This window comes from Chondrus crispus, genomic scaffold, assembly GCF_000350225.1.
Source record: "Chondrus crispus Stackhouse genomic scaffold, scaffold_15, whole genome shotgun sequence".
Lineage (NCBI taxonomy): Eukaryota > Rhodophyta > Florideophyceae > Gigartinales > Gigartinaceae > Chondrus > Chondrus crispus.
This window is the reverse complement of record NW_005179026.1, coordinates 253,014-269,858: the sequence shown is the minus strand read 5'-3', so window position 1 is coordinate 269,858 and position 16,845 is coordinate 253,014. Positions and strand designations below refer to the sequence as shown.

At 53.4% G+C, this 16,845-nt stretch overlaps 2 protein-coding genes; both read right to left on the bottom strand.

The window, feature by feature from the left end:
* Positions 1–2,686: 2,686 nt before the first annotated feature.
* Positions 2,687–2,956, bottom strand: CHC_T00002673001 (hypothetical protein). The gene has a single exon (XM_005713925.1). It carries the CDS (start codon positions 2,954–2,956, stop codon positions 2,687–2,689), a length of 270 nt encoding a protein of 89 aa, XP_005713982.1.
* A 2,259-nt stretch (positions 2,957–5,215) lies between these two features.
* On the bottom strand, positions 5,216–6,169 carry CHC_T00002672001 (hypothetical protein). XM_005713924.1 is given in 2 exon segments: positions 5,216–5,980; positions 5,981–6,169. 1 exon segment carries the CDS (start codon positions 6,167–6,169, stop codon positions 5,981–5,983), a length of 189 nt encoding a protein of 62 aa, XP_005713981.1. The 3' UTR covers positions 5,216–5,980.
* Between the last annotated feature and the right edge of the window lie 10,676 nt (positions 6,170–16,845).

Below are 16,845 nucleotides of genomic sequence, written 5' to 3'. Positions count from 1 at the left end.
TGCGGTTTGGTGAGTATTACAGTGAGTGGGACCCCCGAATGGCTACTGTACGAAGAGTGAACTCAGACTTCTGTGAGACACACTAGCTGGCGACCAGGGAGGGCCAATTGAAAATTGGCTCTCTCCAAAAAACGCGGCACCAATGAAACAAATGGCACATTTGCTCATTGAAGCGGACGCAAGAGAAAGTTCCGGTAAGACTATCATACTCTCCTGTATATGGGCCCGTCATAGAAATGAATAAACACGCCTATCAATCATTGCATAAGCAGACGCCTGGTGGCACTACTTTGGCAAAAGAACTCGAGTTTAACCAATACCCATGTCATAAGCTATTCCTGTCGCGTGATTCTAAATGGAGAGAGCCATTTCCATCAATTATTCCTTATCGCAAGAATCAACAGAACGAGGAGTGCCATGCTGTGCGCACCATGAACTGCTTCCTTTCTCCGGATAAGGTCGCGTATGGCGCCCATACGCCACTGCAGGCATCCCCGAGGTCCATTCTGCAGTCCCTGCAATGGATGTCCGACGGAGCATGCACAACTGAAAAAGCCTGGTTGGATGAAGACGCCGGCTCCAAGGTCACTATACTGTACATTTCGCTGTACTACGTCGAGCCATACCGAAAGCTGAAAATATTACAAAAGGGAACTATTCTTTCACTGCATGTGCAAAGTGATGAAAACTGGTACAGTAGGACAAACTGGTACAGTAGGACAAAGTTACACACAGCCCAGATATCACCGAGTATCACATCCGAGGGCTTCAGTTGTCTCGCGAAAGCCCCATACCCAGAGCCGAATAAAGATATGGGCCCCTTCAACTATACATGTAACCAGTTCATCAATTTCTCTTGCCTTTGAACACGCTGGGGGATTTTGGCGTTCATGAAGCCACAAAGAAAATGGGAGTGCATGTATCGGCAGAGCCTTCTGTGATTCCACGAAATGCTTGATTACTACAGATTTCGTAATGAGAAAGGATACAGCAGATGCCCTTCGCAGATTAAAATCTACGAGGCCTCAGGTCTGCATCTACAACGCCTGTCGAGCATGATGACAAAGCCCAAAGTCCAGCAACTGAAACTAGGGAGTGTCTTAGCATGCCCGAGTTTAAGTCATACTGTACTATCATAGAGATTACTACAGTACAGTACTGTATCTTGCGACTTGTACGTACAATCAAAATTGTGTACCGCCGCTTCATTTCTCCAACTGCCCTGAGGGAAAAGACACTTTGCGCTTGCAAGAACACCTTTTTTTCGACAAGCACCACTTTTGAGATTTGCACGCAACGGTGCAAATCGTCGAACTCCAGCAACCAGCAGTGGTTGACGATTAGTAATGCAAGTCACCATTTATGTTGTTGCCAAAGTCGGTGCCAAAGTCGGCTGGGGGAACAGTTCCGCACTCTTGCACTGTTGCCTCCTGTTTCGGAAACCTTGCTCGCCAGATCTGCGTTTTCCCATTCTAGTGGAAATGTATAATTGCGGTAAGAGCAAGAGCAAGGCAAACCAAAGCGATCAAAACTTTGTTTAGATGCAACTGCCTGACATCACAGTGCATTGCTGTTCATTGTACCTCCTTTCTTGGGGGTAAGTAGATAATCATCACAATCACTGTACCCAAGGGTACCCAGGGTACATTATTTTCATGCACCCCGCTAAATATTCTACAGCATTGGCTTTCCATTTTGACAGAGGGTCTTCATAATATGACACGACATATTATGTCGTGAAGCCTTCCATCTACAGAATCATATTGAACCTCCCTATCATGCTGTCATCGACATCCAATCTCCCTAGCATGCTAGGTGGGGGGCTAAGTCCGTCCTTCCCATACAGTATTGATGCCACACGATACGTATCATACAGTAGTATGTAACCTTACTGTATTGAACAGCACAAGAACATAAACGTACAGTAATGGTGAGGTCATCTCTGCACCATTCAGGTTGTGCGCACTCTGTGTCTTTGAATTTGCTTCGGCGCATCGTTCCCGTACAGTAACATCCAATGCAGTCTTCAGGAATAGGGTTTAATTAAGTAAAGCTTCACTGTAACCTCAACATTCAACTTCAGACCCTCTCTTTCGCCTTGTGCTGTACCCTTACTGTAACTATTTTCACAGCCTCACATCACGATGTTAGCCCCTTCCCATCACGACCTTGGTTTTGTTCACTGCATGGATTTTCGGGAGGCTCTCAACTTTGGGTCCCGGCGCATTCTTACAGCCCTACAAATCCCTCCTTTACCTCAGGTGCACATTACGCCCTAATTCACATCCACGACGTTGCCCCTTCTGGCATGACAAGCACCTAAGAGTACTGTACAGTATATACCAACAGTCTGTGTTGTGAATTAGGCTCCTGAGGCAAATTTGTGTGAATGTAGCTGCATCCAGACGGATTCACGGGGTTTCTCTTTCTTTCACACACACAGATACCGTTGTTGGATGTTGGATGTATCCTACAATGCATTCTGCACAACTCGAAACAAAGGTCTTCTAACGTGTAGCATTTATGCGGCACGCTGTCGAATATTGGGCGACTCCGAAAAACATAAATTGTGTACACACAAATTTCCTTGTGTATGTGTGTCGTATTTTGTGCCTTGGCACGGAAATGCATGTGAACAAAAATTTGTGTAAGACACATTTAATGCCAATTCACCCTCAGTGAGGTGTCAGCACGCCGGCGGACGGATTGCGGTACCCCCTTCACGCCCTATCCTATGATACTGACGAAGGAGCCGCCGGCTTGGGGACAAATATCGGGTGCCGGCTCCTCGTCGGAGTCGGCAACATGAGCCATGTAGACGTTGGGCTGCGGGGTTGGACAGCGGCTGATACGACGGAGGGAAAGTGTGGAGGGAGGCCAGATCGAAATAGGAATGAGGTTGCCGAGGGGTGGGATGGGTTGATCGGACAGATCGCAGAGAAATATTTGAGCACATGGTATGATATAGGGTGGTATAGGTGGGTGCGGATGTGCGTTTGTGTCTGTGCACAAACAATTACATCGGGAGGGGAACGAAGAGCAAATCGGCGGTTTGTGTATGCACAAACACCTCCGACTCAATCAAAATCGGCGGATTTGCGCATACACAAAATGTGTTTTTATGTTTTTCAGAGTCGCCCATTGCACCACGTTGCACTATGCCCAAAATTGTGAGCATCCACTTGTTCTGCAACACCTTGCAACCCTGCTACTTGCATGTTCGTGAAAACGTAAAGTCCTCTCGGGTCTCTACTCTACCATAATCGTCATAAGTCAAGAGCAGGTTTAATTTGCTGTCGTCTGCAAAGGCAATCCCGCCGAAGTGAGCAGCACGAGCAGTACCCTGGTACTGTACCTCGAAATGTTTTCTTCAGACTAGACAGTGATTTTATGCTAAGACATTGAGCAGTGGTCATTACTGTACCACATGTGACGGTTGTTGACAGACTTCATTTCGAAAATGTGTGGGTGTGTGTGAGAGAGAGCGTTCGACAAACTCTTCTTCACGCCATTGTATTCTTCCCGCAAGGCAATTAGTCCTCAAGCCCATGCTGCTGGGCAAGAGAAAACATAATTATGCTGGAGTTCTCAGAATGCGTAAATTTCGACTTTTCGTTGCATATTTCTGGCTTCATGTTTCTGGATTCCTTAGAATAAACTTCCTTCCTGAGTCCGCGGGGCTTGATGGCTAAGTGCATGCAATGTCTCTTACACGGTATTGATATGTAATACAGTACATGTGAGGTAAAGGAGGCTAGTGAGCTAATACAGCGGCAAAGTAAGGCCATCCAGAAGAGCGAATAGTTAATCATGTCACACGAACGCGTTACAAAAAGAAGCTGTGCCATTTCCAGGTGCACTGGGGTGAGTTTCGTAAATCAGGAGCTTTATAGCCTGGAACATCAGGAGTGAGTATCGTAGAGCCACTGACATAGGGCTGTTAACCAAGTCCGTCATCCCGTTGTACGGATTGCTCTTTATCATAAACATGTGACAATGCTCAAGGGAAAGAGCTTACATCAATATGAATGTCTTTTGACCGGATAAAACGTAAAGTTATAAACCAGGTCGCGATCTTCACCACGAAGCGAGACTACAGTCTGCAAGCAATCTCGCAGGGATCACACACATATCTGAATTTGCTGCTCTCCTTGAAACCGGATGTCATGCCCCTACTAAGCCCCTTGCCCGTTTCGCCAAGCTTTCATACTGGCAAAATTTAGTCTCGTCCATTTCGAGTTGTTTGTAAGGCGAGTATCCCAGTGAGGGTGACATCAATGTGCGTTTTGGCATTTTCTAGTGTTGAGCTCAATTTGGCCAGCATCAAAGAACTTTTTCGTTTCTGTTTGGTCACATTCTTAGGCATATATGACAATCCTTTGTCAACGATGCGTCCCGCTCAAATTTTATATGGTCGTAAAGAAGGACTGCGAGTGATCATATTTGAATGAACTAACTCAGCAATTGTCCCCTACTGCCTTCACAAAGAAAATCTCACCTCTATGAAGGAATGACGGTAAAGATATTTGTACTTTTCACGTTGTTTTGACAGAAGTCTTTTGCTGCGCTGGAAATCAACAAATATGTCTTCAGAGTACAGTGCAGAGGTGCTGTACGATGTAGCTGTGTTGCTGGTGATAGAAAAGTGTCTCGACTTGTTATCCACGCAAGGGCCCACAGAAGACATATTCCTGTCATCGTCCTTCTACGACAAACAGGATGTACTCGGCCATGAAGCTGAGCTCGTTTGGATGTAATTTTTAATTAAAGAAATCAGGCTTATTGTACTTGATCACCTGCTATGAGGCTATGACAAGAATCTTGACAGGTACTTGCTTTACGGAATGTGAACAAGTTATGACAAAGCACAAGACCTTGAAGAAATACAGCAAAATCCTTTGCTCTGACGGAGCACGACAAAAACAAAATTTGAAGTCTGAAGAGGATGTCTCTTCTCCAAGCTCATATCGAAACCTCGAGTTGGCGGCTCAACTTACTGTCACCTCGGAATATGTGCAGCACAATACATTGATTTTCATTGCAAAGAACTCTGTTCAAACCTCAGCATCGCATCAAAAAAATTCAACCCTTCAAACTGAACCTGCTGAAGCCCGGAAGTGTTAGCATGAAGCGTGCCACAAATATCTATATAAGGCGGGGTTTCCTTCAGACCGAGACCCTTTTCACTCTCTCCATCGCTCCAACCACCAACGTGCTGATACCTCAAGTCTCACCCCTGCTCAGTGCACACCATGAATACTGCTACACTTTTCGTCCTTCTGGCTTTGGCTACCGTATGCCTTGCCGCCGAGTTCGGCTCCAATCCTACTTTGGAGCAGGATAGCCGGTCGGCTTATTACGAGGACTACTACAAGCCCCCGCCGAAGCACCGCAAGCCGCCTCACAGGCCTCCTCACAGGCCTCCTCACAGGCCTCCTCACAGGCCTCCTCACAAGCCGCCTCACAGGCCTCCTTACAAGCCTCCTCACAAGCCGCCTCACAAGCCGCCGCCGTGCCCTTGCAAATGCTTTACTGGACATAAAATCAAAGTCGCCGTCAAGCAGTGCGGGAACAGGAGCTTTTTGCACCGTTGCTATCTTCAGGAGTGTTACGACGGCTACTACCCCGGGAAGACGTGCTGTGACTACTATCATCCGCCGCCGACGAAGCCGGCCACGACGACAACAACGACAACGACAACAACGACCAAGAAGCCCTGCCCGTGCAAATGCACGTACGAGCATTTGGCTGAGAAGGCGTGCAAGCACCTCTACTACTGTCATATCTTCAAGTGCGGCACCCCTTACTACTCGCACAGGATGCAAGATACCGAGAGGTATTCTGGTAGCTACTATCAGAAATATGAATGCTGCGATCATCATTAAGTCCTTTCACTCTCAGAGATGAGAGACTTCACGAATAGGGGAGTCCGATTTAAGCTCCACTGACGTCGACCCCGACCTTGGGGAATTTACGAATTCTACTCTTTTTGCCCCCAGTTGTTAAGGACGTTACGATTCATGTGAATGAGACGTCGGGGCCCACGACAGGAGCGTCCTATATCGTAGAGCGTCCTATATTGTAGTTTTTCTGATAAATGAATCGAAATCTGTGCATTCATGTTCAGAATCAATAATTGGCGAAAGAATGTTGAAGTGCAGTGCAGCATTGGCGTGAGTACATAATATGTATTGCATATTATGCAAAAGTTGTGCTCACAGTCATGATCTAACCACATACAGTACCCTTGGTACTGTATGTGGTTAGATCATGACAAGGGTAGTGGACACGATATAGGAGCACCCGGTGTCAACCCCTTCATACTGCTCTTAATCCGAGGTTGCTACTATTCAAGAATCCCGCACAGGATGCCTATTTTACTCCTTAGAACGCTGTAGCATCTCACCAATAAGCAGTTGCCTGGACCCGTGCTGCGGCCAATTCCAAAACGCTTCATCACAGAAGAGGCGCTCGCGCCATTTTGAAGACAACGCGCAGCCTCGGCTTTCTCTTTCAACGGAAGGCGCTTGCGCCTCTTCAGCGAGCCGTGAGCCACCGGTGGAAAGTGAGAGGTCATTTCGGAGCACCGTATTGATCCGTGCGTCGGAGAAATGGAACAGGCGGACTGTGGGCGGGACTTCTGAGATGCGTTTGAAATACCAGGCGAGAAAGGGACTTTGTGATAGAAATTACAGTGTTTGATGGTGCTTGAAGCTATGATACCGTGCCAAGCGAAAATGGTGCTCTTACTGCGAGGTCGTTCTTATTCAAAGTGCTCTTATATCGCGACCCCCCCTATTTTTCAAGTTAAGAATTTTCCAATATAGACTGAGCAGTCGTGAGGCACGCTGTCTTGAGATAGACGGCCCTCCATCGGCAGGAGTGCACTGAGCTTACGCTGTATTGCGCTACCGAAGATGAGACTAACTGTGAGTCGTCCTGTACCTGTCAGAAGTTGTCCGGGGACACAAACTGAGAGCAAAATACACGGAACATGTCCAGATGCACAGGAGGCAGGAAACTAGGATAACAAAACTTCAATAGTCGCGATTGTTTCCGTCACAGTACATCGGGATTTGGAGAAGGGAGATGAGCGGAAAGGGGGCAGTGAAGTGTGTTTCGGCTTCCGTCCATCACACGATGTGATGGTATTGACATTCGCGTTACAGTACCAAAGTAGTACAGTGTAACATTATTAGGCAAATATGCAACAAGTCGAGGTAAAATACTGCACTATACCTGTCACACCCTGACGCAACGGGGAAGGTGCACAAGCTTTCCGGAGTTGGAGGATCCATGTGTGGGAAGACTTATTACTAATAATAAAAGAAGAAGCATTATTACATATACAAATAGAACGAGGTCATATCTTGAGTATTCAAGAGTTCTCACTTAAAGTCTCTTCAATAGAAGGCTGCGGCAGTGTTTCCAAGTCATTGCACATAGGAAATATGTCGGCCAAACGGCCTCCGGAGGCGGTCGCCAAACCTTTCCATGAGTTTGTCTTCTTCTGGGATGAAATCATTAGCACAGTGTCAGTCAGTCCATAGAGCTCTACGGATTGTAGCCACATATGTAGGATAAAGACCATTACAGTACCATTCTAATATATAGCCTTGCGTTTTTGAAAACGTTTGGTGACAGATTCCGAGCATGCTCTTGTCTCAGTATAGCCGGGCGTATCCAATCTGCAAACGTAGTCCCCTTTCCCACTGAAATCATACATGCAAGGAGCCTCTGAACCTCATCAGCATGAACGCATACTCGGAAGCGTGCGCTGAGTTTCTTTAAAATTATTCCTTCGGAAGCAAGTACTGCTCCAATAGCTTTGGCGACAGTACGATCGTCCAAAGATGAGAAAAGATGGGCCCATTTGGAACCAGAAACGTTTGACAAGCAAATATCTCGCCCTCATAACGTCGTTGCATGAAAGCAGGCGTACATTCTCTCCTGTTTCTACTCGGATAGATTGCAGCTCACGCGTAGCTGTCTAGCTACAGCAAAAAGGTCTTCAGAGCTGGATGTATTCGTTATGGGCGACGTTTTTGATTCGGTGCTTGATGCCACACTGCCTTTTTTAAATAGAAGAAGCCAGCGATCCATCGGTGGAGAAAGTGCGCCTACTGAGACGTTTGGAAGCTTACCAAAGCGCCCTTCATTGATGATGTATAGACAGCTACGAAAGCTGTACTGGACTCTCACATCTGAGGCAGATAGGTGGCCATTGAAATTAGTCCATATAGAATCGTCAAATTGTGACCATTCTTCCATATCCTCTCAAGGGATCATATTGATGGAATTGATTCTCCATAGACGAGATTGTCTACGATAGTAATTGTCAAAACAGAGCCGCGCCTCATGAAGTCACATTTCTCCGAGTTTCTGGTTCCGTGTAGTGTCATTTATCTATATTTCGAGATTCAGCTCTTGTTTGATATGTATGAAGGACGGCGGGGATGTTCAATAGCACCGTAGCAGTTATGTTGTCAAATTGAGATGGTAGGATTAGCTCATCCACAAATACCGAAAGAATAGCTTCCCCTTCCGAAATTGGATTGAAAAGCGTCCAAACTTTAGTAGGTTTCGTCTTTTATTAGTCGTACTACCTACCCCCTCTGCACTTTTACACTGGACGTCCCCGATATTTCTGGATCAAATCAAACAGATGACCGTAACCATTCTGAGAACATCGGTGGAACATCTTTTCTGCCAGCATCGTAGGGTCTTGGCGCTGATTCGGCTCCATACCTCCTGGGATTACAACATACCTGCCATCCTGCGGTCTCCTTGCGGCAAGCAGTGCAGAGGTACACAACGGCTTTTTCGGATACGTCAAGTGTCGCAAAAGAGTTTGGGAACGTCCCTGTGTCAGCTGTGCCCCCAGCTAGGATTTTCTATTCGTCAGGAACCATTTGAAGGCTCGTTTTACGTATTCGTTTCGTTTTGGCAGGCGATGCAAGGAGGATATATTATCCGTCATATAACCCTCTACAGAGCAACGGATCGGACGAAACGAGCTCTGCATGTACCATACCTGACCGTTTTACACATTAACCATCAGAAACCAAAAGCCAACTCAACTAATATGCGCGTGAGGTATGTGGAGAGAGTGCTTCAGGAAAAAGTTGGAAATGCAGTCCAAAAGTGGAGGGTTGGCAATTCCTGCGCAACTGTGGCCTCATTATCCTGCGGAGGTCGATTTTTCACACAGCTGGTGTTAGCTAAGCATGGCCTAAAGTTTATCATGCCAGCCAAAATGCCCGATAAAATCCGGGTGCTCACTGACTGTTAATAAGCCCCAACAGGTGCTACGCACACTGCACACAATTATTGATTAAATAAAAAGGTTGACAAACTCAAATCTTCTCGTTAAATAATTTCAAGTATGCCACCCTGTCGCCACGTGGACGTTTTCCAGAACCACGCCATCTTACTTTAGTAATATAACTTATCAAAATGTCTACAATTAGTTCAGCCACTAACTTCGAGAATTTTCCTGCAGCCAAACTATCGACGACATAATGCTGATCGTACCTCACATTATATTTCCAGGAGCACTATTACGGAAATATTTCTCACTTTAACATATGCCTAGCAACGACTTTTCTATTTGTGGCGCATCTGGGAAAGCTTCACCAGAAAGTGGAATAGTATCAGCCCCACCGTTATTCTTAACTACAATCATATATTAATTGAAAATAGTACTTCCCGATGAACCTTTGTGCTCAAACTTTGTCGACATACGCGTTGCCTCTACTGATGCAATATTGGAGGAGACGCTCTCCCCAATCAAAGAACAGATGTAACGCCACCTCGTTCGAGGTGGGGCTTAATCCATCCCTGAGTTGCTGTTTTGAGACAATTCCTAACCAAAGCGCATGCATAACACACCATTTTTTATTAATTTTGGGGCGGTATCCCCAGTTTCCCGAGTGCACGATGACGTGCAATCACTCTTTGATGTCTTCTTGAATCCGACAAGACTCTCGCCCTCACACCGCTGTAGTATAATCACCCCCAACGACGAGGGGGGTATGTACTGACAGTTCGGAAAGACCCCGATCGGCGGGAAGACAGAAGCACGGCCCACCCACGATACCGAGCACGGGCTCGAGGTAGCGGTGGTAGAGCGGGATCGGGTAGGACGCGCGCACGGGCGAGCGGTTCTACGCCTCGACGCCCCGGAGCGGTACTGGGTGATGATCCAGTACCAACGGGCGGAGGCGGAGCCGGCTTGTAGGCGTGCTACGCGCGTCCTCAACCCGCGCGCGGTGCTAGTCCTAGGTAAAACGGACGGAAGTACCTAAAAGTAAGCGGGCGGACCAAGGTGGAGGATCCTTGACAAGTCCGTGCTTGTTGTCCTCCACCGCCGGCGGTCCGCTCATATTTAATGTACAGGGTCACCTATCATAACATTACAGTAGTGCAGGTCGGCCTGCACTGTAGTGCTGTCAGCCGTCGGGGCTGGCAGCACACGTGTTGTACACGTGTGTGTGCGCGCGCCCCCGTACACGTGGGGTACACGTGTGCGCGCGCACTGAGGTACTGTAGAGCTCGGGCTCTACTGTCATAAATCTAATCTAAATCTAATTTAGGGAGGGGGATATGCTACATGGCCCCCCTCTCAAGTGTGGACGTCCGCGTCCATTTTGGCGCTGTCCAAGTCCTTTCCTGACAGTCCCGATCGATCTTCTCCGCTCCGTCCTATCGGCCGTCCTATCATGGCCGACTCGACCTCTCTTCCTCCTCCGCCTCCGCCTCCGCTCGATGGTGGCGGCAAACCCGTGGCGGCGGGCGCGTCCGTCGTCGCGATTCCTTTGCCGAGCGGGGTCGGGTCATGGAGCGCGTCCCCTGGATCGTGAGAGGACGACATCGCTCTGACTCGTACGGCCCCGTTGGCCCCGCTGGCTTTCCAGAAGTCCCGTTCCCGCTCCACGACCGTCTCCGTGGAGCTGGTGGCCCCTCCCGTGGGGCCACCCAAACCGGTTATCGCGTTCCGTCCGGCTGCCCCTTCGGCCCCAGCGGAGGACGTCCTTCCCGTTGCGCATTTGGACGTCGCGCGCGACCACGCCGCTCCTGATGGTGCGTCCTTCGGCCGTCGTCCTCCTGTACCTCCCCCCTCCTCTTCCGGTCGGGAGGGGGAGGTGGCCTCTGCCATGCGGTGGTTCGGGGTTCCGTCTTCCGATGCCCCACTGCTCTCTGTCGACGAGCCGCAGTACCCCTGGTTGCGCAGGGGCCGTTCGGGGGTCACCGTAGCGGAGGTGATCTCGTGCGGGTGGCTTCGGTGCGATCTCGCCCACGTGTTCAAGGTATACGAGGCGGGCGGCCTCGAAGAAGCGTCTTCGGCCCTTCGTCGCTTAATGGCCGAAGGCGGCGGGGTCGGCTACCAGCTCCCGGACGAGCTGCCGGGCGATCGTAAATTCGTGTACAGTGTTGCGGAGGTCCTCTACGTTGATGGTATGGGGGCGTTCCTGTCCGGGTCGGTGCGGCTAGACCCCCGACGCTTCGTGCTGTCGGAGTTGGCGGGGTTGTACGTCTCGCCCCGCCCCTACGCCTTCACTTAGCCCCTCGTGGCTCTACAGAAGTCCTCGTGTTCCTTGATGCGGCTATATGCCGTGGGTTTCGCTCACCACGATTGGTCCGCCTACAGGAGAGATGACGAGGCGGACGGTCGGGTCGTCCCATCCGCTGCCTTTGCGTCCGGCTTGACAGTCGGGGATTTTCCAGTTCTCCCCGTGAGCGTGCGGGAGAGCTTTCCTTCACTAGGGGTACACCCCCATCTGCCTCCCATCCTGAAGTATTTTGGCATCGCGTGCGCCGACCTACAGCATCCAGCCCACTCGCGGCTCGCATACAACTATGAGCGCGAGTGGGCGTGGTCCGTATGCTGCGCCTTCATGTCGGAGGTTTACATGAACAAGCGGGCGTTCGTTCAGCCCGGCCCCACGGTTGCGTTCGTGAGGCGCGTCGCGTCGGGCTTTCCCGACGTCGCGCTGCATCCGTCCGAACACGGGTCCAGTCACGCCCCTTGGACATTAGGCCATGCCATTAGTCTCATGGACCGCGCCAGTGAAGTCACCCCTCGGAACCACCGTTCGTGGATGGACTATACAACCGGAGCTCGCAGCTCCTATCTCACGTACGATCCCACGGCGGACGCCTTCGTGGCGCGCTCTCCCCTCGTGCCGTCAGTCTCCGGCAACGCGCAGCCGAGGGGAGGGGTCGGGTCTGAGCATCGGCGCGGGCGCCGTAAACGTTACAGGGACCTCGACGCCGTGGCCGTGGACTCCGTTGGCACCGCTGTGAACCCCTTTCGGCCGACGTCGGTCGTCGGCCGTGGTCCTGTAGGGGACCCTGTCTCCGCAACGACTGTCCTCCCCATCCCACCGCTCGATGCGGTGGGGCAGGAAACGCCCCGAGGGCGTCGCGTACGCGAACTGGTGGTCCCCCACGGAGAGCTGGCGGCGTCCGCCAAGGTAGTACGGGCGTTAGGCGTGGCCAGCCGGCGCGGTTGGACCGTAGGCGGGTTGTTCGATACCCTGGCTGACTGGTTCCTCACTCGGAGCGATGAAGCGCGCGATCTCCGTGACGACCTAGCGACGCGCTCTGCGGAACTGCAGCGAGTCAGCCGTGAGCCAGGGTCCATGCGCGAGGCATCCGGGCGCCAAGCCGCGGCCTACGAACGGGCGGTGTTCGATCGCGAAGGCTATCGACGCGAGCGCGACCGACTGCGGTCGTCGCAGTCGGTACTGCCGCCTGCGGGCAATGTTCCCCACCCCCCAGCTCCTGTAACCATCGGCGACCCGTATGCGGGGTACGAGCCCGACCCTCGCCCGTCTCGGGACGGGGCGAGCGGTGAGGATATCACACGGGTCGCCATGCCTACCCTGGCGGACATGGCAACCGGCTTACCACGGCACCCGGGGTACTATCCTCAAGCCAGTTACGATTCGGGGGCTCGCTTGCCCCCGAATGACCCGAGCCTCTGACCTTGTCAGCGCGTAGGTCAACCGCGCGGGGTTTCCTCCTCCCCTTGTCGGCGAGCAGAGGGGGCCCTGGCGCCTTTCCACAATAAAAATCATCTTCCTGCCGAGTCGTTTTCGTGGTGCCACATCCTTCCGTTTTGGTCCCCACCCGCAGCCCGCCGCCAGTTCCCCTTACCGACCAACGGCAAACGAGCGACGGTTCGCTGCGCGTCGTTCTACTCGACGCCCTCCCCTTTTCCTCCGGTTGGCGGGGGCCGTGGTGAGGAGGTTATACAGCGGAGGCGGGCGGGCGGCCTTGTCTTTCTTTGCGTCCCTCGCCATAACGGGCGAGGGCGGGGGCGAGCAGCCGTTCGCTTTTTTTTGGACGCCCCTCGCCATTCGGGCGAGGGAGCGGACGGTTCTCTTATCATTTGCGCGCCCCTCGCCATCGGGGCGAGGGCCAGGAGCGCGCGTCGTTCGTCTCCTTCAGTCCGCCCTCTCGCCTTGCGGTGGTGAGGACGCGGACTCTTCTCTGATCCATTGCGCGACCCTCGCCATCGGGGCGAGCGCGGCGACGATCCTTATCTTTGTCGGCCCCCGCCACCGATGGCGAAGGCGCGGCGCGCGCGATGCACGTTCTGTTCTGTGCGCCCCTCGCCTTCGGGGGCCAGGGCACGCACGCGCAGCGTCCGTCTTTCTTTATGCGCGCCCCTCGCCTTCGGGGGCGAGGGCACGGGCGCGCAACGCGCGTCTCCTTCTTCGCGTCCCTCGCCATCCGGGGCGAGGGAAGGAGGAAGCGCCGTCTTGCCGGAACGGTTGCCAGCAGTGCGACGGCAGCGGTGTCGTCGTCTGCCGCCGGCCTATGCGCGCGTTTGTCTTCTCGTCGGCGTGCCCTCGCCGTCGGCAGCGAGGGCGCGGACGCGCAGCGTTCGTCTTCCTTTTCGTGCCCCTCACCATCGATGGGGACGGGCCGGGGTGTGGAGGTTGCTCTCGTTCGTCTGCAGCCAGCCCCGCGCGGGCGCATGCCTGTCCAACGCTGTCCGTGCGGATAGCCACTTGACATTAATCAAATCCCAAAAAATTTCCAAATCTTCCGGCCAAAATAATTTTTTTGCTCGGACGACCAGACGGGCGGCCAGACCGTCGGGAGTGCCCATGGTTCCGAACCATGGGCACTTTCGTGCTGCAAAACATTTCGAAGAAATTAAATAAATGCCCATGGCGCGTGGCAGCGCCTGGGCCTCGCAAGCTCGGCCCGCGGCGCTCCCCGAGGACTTTTTCCAGCGCTCCTCGCGCTCCGGCTTCTTGTCCGCGCGCGCCCCTCGCCATCGGGGCGAGAGCTAGAAGCGTGGACGTATTTATTCTTCTTCGCGCGTGCCCTCCGCCATCGGTTGCGGGGGCGCAAGCGCACGGCGAACGTCTTCTTGTCTGCACCCCTCGCCATCGGGGCGAGGGGGCGGACACTCGACGAACGTTCCTTTCTTTTTCGCGCGCCCCTCGCCATCGGTGGCGAGGGCGTGACGCGAACTGCATCCGCCTTCTTGTCCGCGCGCCCCTCCGCTGTCCAGTGGGGGGGGCGCAGCGTGCGGACTTGGTCTTATCCTTCGGGCTCCCCTCTTCATTCGAGGCGGGGTCGCGGGGCGCAGCGCGCGTTCTCCTTCAATCCTCTCGCGTCCCTCGCCATTCGCGGCGAGGGCGCAGCCGCAGTCGCGGCTGCCCAAAGTAGACGGTGGTGGTTTGTATCCCGCTCGTCGGGGTGTGTCGGTCGTGCGGCACGCGCTCGGCGCCGTGCACGTGCGATCCGTGCCACTCCTCTGCCCAGGGCAATGTTCACCACTGAATATTTTGGTTTCGGGGTAGGGCGGCGGTGTTGACGCCGCTGTCCGGCAGCCAATCTCGGACGGTGCCGCCGGGAAGCTGCGTGTTCGGAGCACTGCTTCGTTGGCGCCTTCGCCGAGTGTGTCCTTGGGTTTCGGAAGTCAAATACGGCTTGACTTCTGTGCGGTCCTCACGTCAACCGTAACGAAGCGGTTGAGGGCCCCCCTCTCAAGCGTGAACGTCCGCGTTCACGTCAGACGTGAGGTTCCTGCCCGTGCGTCTCCGGAGACGTTGGGCGTAACGAGACACCAACTCCTCCGGAACGTGAGTCCGGGCGGTCCATGTGGGCGTGTCTTAATCCGCCCACTTGATGAGGAACTCGATTGTTCCGTCCTCCATGGCTCGATGCCGGAGTAATCGTTCCACGGCATACTGCGTGCCCTCGGTGACCTTGTCGGCAAGGTCACTTGGGGTTGTCGTACTCGCCCGTGGCGTGCCCGTCGGTGGTGGCGCGTACACGCAGCGGTCTGCCGAGACGCGCTCGGTGACACCATCACGATCGATCGTGATGGTTCGCCGGTCGTTGGCGAGTAACCGGTATGGCCCAACGGCGGGCGACGCGAGTTTGTTAGACGTCTTTGCCCCATCGGTGGGGTTCAGATAGACGTAATTACCTGGTTTGATACGTGCGTTGAGCAGTCTGACGCGCTTATCGAAGTCGCGCTTGTACTGAGCCTGCGTCCGGCGCAGACTCCCGTACGCCTTCTGGATCGTGTCGTACAACGTCTTGAGGAACTCAGGGCGCGCGTTGCCCCTATCGGACGGGGGCGCGTCACCGTCGGCTCTACGTAGAGAGAACTCCGGCGGGGGTCGGCTGAGAACGAGCTCGAAGGGCGTGGTACTCTTCGTACGATGTACGTGGGAGTTGTACGCGTACGTGAGCGGCCCCACGTACACGTCCCAGTCGTCCTGATGTTCGCCGACGTAATTGCGTAACATCGAAGCGATAGTCCGGTTGTATCGCTCGACCTGCCCGTTCGTCTGGGGGTGGTACGCCGAAGTGTACAAGTTCGTCACCCCCAGGACACGGCACGTGCTGTGGAAGAACTTCGCGTTAAACTGCGGTCCGTTATCCGACAGTAGCGAGCGTGGGACGCCGTATTTAAATACCCACGCGTCGCAGAACTCGACGGCGACCGTGTACGCAGTTACTGCCCGCAGTGCCACAACTTGAGTCAGCTTGGTGAAACGGTCCGTAATTACGAGAAGGAACCGTTTCCCTGCCTTCGTCTTGGGTAGCGGTCCCAAGATGTCGATGGCGAGGCTCTCAAGCGGCCGTGTTGCCGGAAACAACTTCAAACGGTTGAGGTGTTTCTGCAACTTAACACGGTTCATCGTGCATGTTAGGCACCCTCGCACCGTAGCTGCGACATCTGCTGCAAGATGGGGCCAGTAGTACTCGCGACGGAGTGCAAAGTACATACGGTTCTGGCCCGGGTGCCCGCGATGGTTGGTGTGTGGCAGAGCTGAAGCAGCCGAGCCCGTAGCGTCCGAGGCACCACGACTTGCACGACGTCAGGGTCGAACGGGTGTCTCCGTTTGAGCACCCCGTGGTGGTCGTCGAAGAACGCGGAGTCCTGGGACTCTGACTGTCGTGCCAGTACGATCTGGCAGAAGTCATCTACGCGTTGATCTTCGACTATCTCCTCTAACGTAAGAGGGGCCGGAAGGTCGTCCTGCGGAGGGGCGACCGTGGAGGCGGGCGCGCCAACTTCGGGTTCTTTGGCGCGCTCGATGTCGACAGCTTCGAACTCGTTGTTCTCCTACCAGAACGAGGTGGGTCCTTCAAGAGCGGGGGCTTCGTCGTTGCCCCTCGGCTCGTCGCGCGTACGGATGCGCGAACTTCTTCGCGATCCGGCTTGGTTCCCTGTTGTCACGAAGGCATGGACGGCCTTGTGATCGCAGCTCGCGGTACAGACGTGGCCTGCAAGCTCGTCCGACACGTCACGGACGGTCGTGCCCGCGTCGAAGGTGGGAATGTCCTCATCCACCTCGACGACTG

Coding starts and splice junctions, on each gene's coding strand:
- CHC_T00002673001 (XM_005713925.1), bottom strand. CDS start 2,956: ATGTGCTCAAATATTTCTCTGCGATCTGTCCGATCAACCCATCCCACC.
- CHC_T00002672001 (XM_005713924.1), bottom strand. CDS start 6,169: ATGCTGCACTGCACTTCAACATTCTTTCGCCAATTATTGATTCTGAAC.